General features: G+C 53.2%; 1 protein-coding gene across 1 annotated transcript in view; it reads right to left on the reverse strand.

Annotated features, from left to right (window-relative positions):
- The window catches only part of GALNT16 (polypeptide N-acetylgalactosaminyltransferase 16), a 111,609-nt gene extending 105,694 nt beyond the window's left edge, over positions 1–5,915 (reverse strand). Inside the window, exon 1 of the mRNA XM_027769469.1 lies at positions 5,877–5,915. Within this exon, the coding sequence (XP_027625270.1) occupies positions 5,877–5,915 (39 nt within the window). The remainder of the gene's footprint in view (positions 1–5,876) is intronic.
- Positions 5,916–6,000: the final 85 nt, after the last annotated feature.

Raw genomic sequence — 6,000 nt, forward strand, 5'->3', positions numbered from 1 at the left:
CTCCTTTCCAGGAGAGATGGGTCTTATATCTGCTTAGCCCGGCTGGGTCTTGGCCCTGCTCTTCACGGGGAAGGTGCTTCAGGTCTGCTCAAGAAGCAGACAGGGAATAAACCTTCAATCTCGCAACTGTAATGAACAGCTCAGCTACAGGTTCCCCTCTGACCTGGGGCAGCTCCTCCATTTCAGTAAGATGGTCCCCTGGGCAACTTGGCCTAGCCTGGCCTATCAGTGTCCCCTCCATGGCTACCTTAAATGGCATTTCCAGACCCAAGGGCTTCTTCTACTGCAAAGCCAACAAACGCAGTCACCAGAGAAGGCAGCCACACTCCCAGAGCCCTTGAGCAGCGGGTGGAGGAACCGCTGTCACAGTGCAGAATGAATGGAGAACAAGCAGCACCCTAAAGCAATCTTGTGCCCTCAGGCCTCTGGCCTCCTCGGAAGGGACTCTTGGGATGTCAGGGCCCCCACCAATCTTGGGTGCCTCTGGGTTGTCCCCATGTCCCAATGGCAGGTCTCAAAGTGGCCCAAGAACAGATTCCACTGACAGGAAATCAGGCCCTTTAAATTGGAACAGTTTGGTAAAGGGAATTGTGGGTGTTTGCGCTTCTCCCTCACCGCCCTCTCTCTCACGTGTGGTGTAGACATATTAAATACAAAACCATTTTCTGTCAGTTAGGCAAATCATATTCCCACAGTTCCAAAATGCACACATTATAAATAAAATATAAATGCATCCAGATCTTATGGAAGCCTCAGCTCTCAGAGAACAGAGCCAGAAAAGCTATCATCTGTGACCCTTTCTGATAGGTTGGGGGGGGACCACTGCAAGGCCTACGGGGTTACAGTGGATTTTCCCTGGCAGGGAGAAAGTTCATAGCACAAACCTAGTAACCCCTTCAGGAAAACTCCCATAAAGCTATTTATTTGTTTAGAGAATCACAAACCTCGTATTTAACCCAAATTTAACACACAAAGAAACCAAGTCTGGCTGGGTCTTGGCCCTGCTCTTCATGGGGAAGATGCTTCAGGTGTGCTCAAGAAGCAGACAGGGGGAACCAGCAGTTAGCGTAATGGCTATGTCGCTGGACTCCCACGTAGTCAACCGCGGTTCGTTTCCCGGACCCGGTGGCTTAAAAAAAAAAACTCACGCCGGGCGCGTGTGCGTGCGTGCCCAAGATCCCGAGAGGAGAATGGAGGAGAAGGGATTGCGGCGTGACCATCCCCCCTGGGGGGTGATTTCTCGCTTTCTGTCTCTATGTCTCTCTCTGTCTGTCTGGCGAGCGCAAGCGCCCTACAGTGAAAATCTCTCCAAAAAAAAAAAAAAAAAGAAGCAGACAGGGAATAAACCTTCAATCTCAGTAAGTATTTTGTCCATGGTCACACAGCAGTATCCCAATTTCAGGATAAAAAACTCCAGTTTAGAAAAGCTTTGCCAAGGGGACCAGCAGATGGCATAATGGTTATGTCACTGGACTCCCACATAGTCGACCACGGTTCGAGTCCCGGGTCCAGTGGCTTAAAACCCACGCCAGGCACGTGTACATGCATGCCCAAAATTCCAAGAGGAGAATGGAGGAGAAGGGATTGCTGTGTGCCATACCCCCCACCGGAGGGGTGATTTCTTGCTTTCTGTGTCTCTGGCAAGCACACATGCCCTATAGGAAAAACCTCTCAAAAAAAACTTTTGTCGAAATCTGTCACGGTTGTACATAGGATACTGCTGTCACTCATGCTGAAAATGTCCATCATCGTGGCCAGGCGGTGGTGGTGCAGCAATGATGCACATGGCCCCACATGGGGAAGGTCCTAGGCTGGCATTCTGAGGTCTCCCTAAGTTTACCAGGTGCATGTGCCCGCCCGGGACCTGGGCCCACTGAGGCTGGGAGTGAGAACCCCAGGCTGGCATGAGAACCCTGCTGAGGGTCTCTGTCACTCTCCCTCTCTCAATAAATAAATAAAGATATGCACCATGATAGTCTTTTTGAACATGTAAAGTGAGGGGACAAGATGGTGATGCTCTGCAAGGCTGACCCACATGAGGAGGTTCTGGGTTTGCATCCAGAGACCTCCCTAAGTATGCAGAGCATACATGTGCCCATGATCGGGGACTGGCTGAGGCCGGAGGCTGATCACAGTATCAAGATCCTGTTGGAGATTCTGTCTCTCTGCCTCTCTCTTTCTGTCCCCTGGCCTCTCTTGTTCATGAAATAAATAAATACACTTTAAAAAAAATAATGCCCTTTCTCGGGCCAGGTAGGTGGCATGGTGATTAAGGCAGCGGGATCCACAAAGCTGACTGCATGGCTCAAGTCCTGGGCCCATCAGCTTAAAAAACACACTGGGTTTATGTGTGTGCATACCCAAAACCCCAAGAGGAAAATGGAGAAAGGATTGTGGCATGGCCATCTACTCTGGGGAGTGCTTCCTTATTTTCTCTCCCCCTCTGTCTCTTTCTTTCTCTTTGTCTTTCTCCAGTGAGCACATGGCCCCTATAGTAAATTTCTTCTTTTTAATTTAAGAGAGATTTTTGCCTTAGGGCACATGTGCTCGCTAGCAAGAGAGAGAGAGACAGAGACAGAGACAGTGAGAGGAAAAGTGAGAAATCACCCCCCAGGGGGAATGGCCACACCATAATCCCTTCTTCATTCCCCTCCCAGAATCTTGGGCATGCACACACACACACTGGCATGACTTTGAAGTCAGTCACTGGGTCTGGGACTCAAACCACGGTCAACCATCTGAAAGTCCAGCAACGTAACCTCTATGCCATCTGCTGTTCCCTCCTATAGCAAATTAAAAATTTAAAAATACCCTCTCCCTAAAACCTCTTTTTTTAAAAAAAGAAAAAGTAAAGCAAAATTCCATGTAGCAACTTACCCTCCCACCTATGCCTGTTAGAGAACTGGCATATGGAAAACATGAGTCCCAAATCAAACAATCCTAAATGTTCTCCCAAATCGTGAGGCCTGACGACTCAAGGCCAGCCATGTCTACTCTGCCTTCTGGTTTAGCTGTCATCCTGTGCCTTCATGCAAAAATATACATTCAGAGGGAAGTCCCTAAAAAGTCCCCCAACCTTGCCCATAAAGTACAGTATGGAAATATCACATACATCTTAAGCAGCCACATAAAGATAAAGTCTCCTTTTAGTTTTACAGATTCTGTATCCAAATGTTTCACATCAAAATTTGTGACACATGGGCTCACAGCAGAAGTGAATATTAAAAATCAGGACCTCCCTGGGTAATCTGGCCTTACGGTTGCCATGTCGATAGGCCGCAATGCCAAACCAGAGTCTCCAAGGTCCAGAAGCAACTTGGCTGGCTTCGAATAGGCTGGCATTGTGAAGGCAGAGCTGCCTCCTGGCCCAGACTCTCACGCAGACCCTCCCTTTCCCAGTTCAGCTCTCTGATTCCCCAGGGAGTGATGATGACGCCTGTCTGAATTTGCTCAGCCTCTGACAGCAGGGCTGGCCACATCATTCCCTAAGAATCTGAAAATCCACACGCAGCATCCTGGCCCAACTAGACAGAGAAATGTTTTAGAATGGCAAAGCCGAGAGTGGTTACCACAAATTTCAGGGAGAAAGCAAATCCTCAGCTGCACCTGCCTCCTTTTAAGTTGAACAAAGAGCTCAACTCCGGGAAAAGCTGAGCACACATTCTCCCACCTCCTTACTTACAGTCGGGATGGACCTAAGAAGAAAATATTAAGGAGATGTGAAGCTTGGGCCATTGACTGTTCCCAGAAATGGACAAATTCCTATTTCACTCCTTTAAGAAGCACTTGTTAAGTCTTGCTGTGTGCATCAATGTGGGGACACAAGAAACTTCCAGCCCGGTCCCTGCAGGCATAGCTCCATTTGGCTATTATTCTATGGAGGTGAAATAACGTGAAGATAGGACTACAACACGAGGCAGTGTTGGAGGCAGTGAGTGACTGAGGACCAGTGCTAGTGGTGCAGACAGCCGGGGCTGGAGCATAAGACAGAGAGGGAGCTGGCCGTGCTCCTAGGTGTCCAGAGAAGTCCTTTGCTTCCTTCCAGGAGTGTCCCCTCACTCTTACTCTGAGTAGCAGGCCTGTCCCCAACACACACACACACACACACACACACACACACACAAGGGCGGGGGGGGGGGGGCAGACCCGGCAAGGCACAGGAGGAGCAGGGAAAAGGTAGACCAGCAAGGTCGCAAGGTCAGAGCTTAAGGCTCTGAAGCAGCATTTTCCCTATGCTCCTTTCCCTCTTCTCCTCCCCTTCCAGCTCAGACCCTCCTCCTATCACTTCACCAGACACCAGACACCTGTCCGACCCTGCCTTCCCTGAGACCAGGGCTGATCCTCTCCGGAGCAAGAATGTGAGCATCTCTGGTTCTAGTGTGGGAGCTCCCTGGGGTCTAGGGACCACTACTGTTTGACTAGTTCCAGCTGCAACCTGTCAGTCCACCTAGATCTCCCTACTGCTGGGGGGGGGGGGGTCCCTTAGCACAGAATACTTTGCCTCATTAGTCTTTTGGTTCAAACATCACTAAGTGCTCTGGAAACAGTGTCCTAGGGACAGGACCCACAGCCCAGAAGGGCACACTTCTAATCAGGCTTGTTTTGCAAGAGTTCCCACGGACTGGGGCCTAGGGAGAAACCCAGCTTCCCCCCCTCACCAGTGTCTCTCCAGGCAAAGTCAGGAAATAATCATTCTTTTGCAGGGGACTTTTCATTCTTCCCAGTTGAGTAAGGAGGCACTGAATCTGCGGCAGGGTTGGTATGAGGGCGCAATCACGCTGACCCTCCGCATGTTCCTACGGTTCAGAACTGATTGAGGTTAGTATTCTTACACGAGCCTGTGCCCTCCAACCCTGCATCTCTCCACCGAGCTCTTCATCCCTCCTCCTTCAGGCCCAGATTTTCCAGTGAAAATTGCCACTGACTCCACACTCCTACCCCTGCCCCCCTCTTTGCTCTCGCTCCTCATAGTCCTGGTCAGACCTGGCTGGCCCCGCTAGGCGGTCGGTTGTGTCGGGAGAGTTGCCCAAAGCTAGCGCCCACGGGTCCGCATCGGAGGAAAGCGCCGGCCAGAGCGCGCCCTCCGCACGGCAGGTCCCAGAGCCACCCGCCTCAACAGGTGCCCCAGGCTGGCCACGTAGAGCTGTCACCGGGAGCCCGAGTGAAGGCGGGGATAGGAACGCCCCCTGCAGGGCGGCTAGGGCTCCGCACGCCCCCATCTGGGTCCCTAGAGCACCAAGGGCCCCGGCAGCTCCGCTGAGGCCCCCACTGTAACATCGCCTTTGTTTCCCGGCTCGCTTACACTTCGCGGGGCCGACCTCCTGAGAGGGAATCGCCGAGTCGGGCGCACACGCTGCCCACTCACCGATGGTGGTGGACCCTAATGTCGGAGGTGAGGGACGCGTACAGGAAGAGACCTTTCCTCGACCCAGGGAACTAGCAGGTTCAAGTTGGCCCGAGTTCAGAAGTGGGCGCGAGGCCAGGCGTAGCGCCTAGCGACACTTCCCTACCCACGCCGCCACCCGACGTCCTTTGCCCTAGGAGGCTGGAGAGGGGGTGCGCCCCGTCGCCACCTACGCGCTCAGCTGCAAGCGGCTCTCACCGCCGCTCTGCGCGCTAGGTCCAGCCGCCTTCACCCGGCGGGCGAGGAGCTCGCAGCCCCCAGCCCCCCGCCCAGGCAGCTCAGCGCCTGGAGAGCCGCCACGTTCCCAGGCGCGAGCACACGCGGGGCCCACCAAACTTGCAGCACTTTCTCCCAGCCCCCCACTCGCTGTCACCCTCCCTTCATCCTTGCTCCCCAGGCAGGCCCGGAGAGGTTGTCATAACAATCGGTTGTCCTGCCATAAGTAGTAGAAAGTGCCCAGGATCCAGGCTACGGTCAGGATGGCGATGGCATTGGCGCGGATCTTCCTCATGGTGGGCGGACGGGCGCCCGGGGTGGGGGCCGGGACCGGCGTGCTCTCCGGGCCGGAGCGGGGGCGCGGGCAGCCCCAGCTGTTT

The sequence above is a fragment of the Tupaia chinensis genome, unplaced genomic scaffold (genome assembly GCF_000334495.1).
Source record: "Tupaia chinensis unplaced genomic scaffold, TupChi_1.0 Scaffold149686_1, whole genome shotgun sequence".
Taxonomy (NCBI): Eukaryota; Metazoa; Chordata; class Mammalia; order Scandentia; family Tupaiidae; genus Tupaia; species Tupaia belangeri.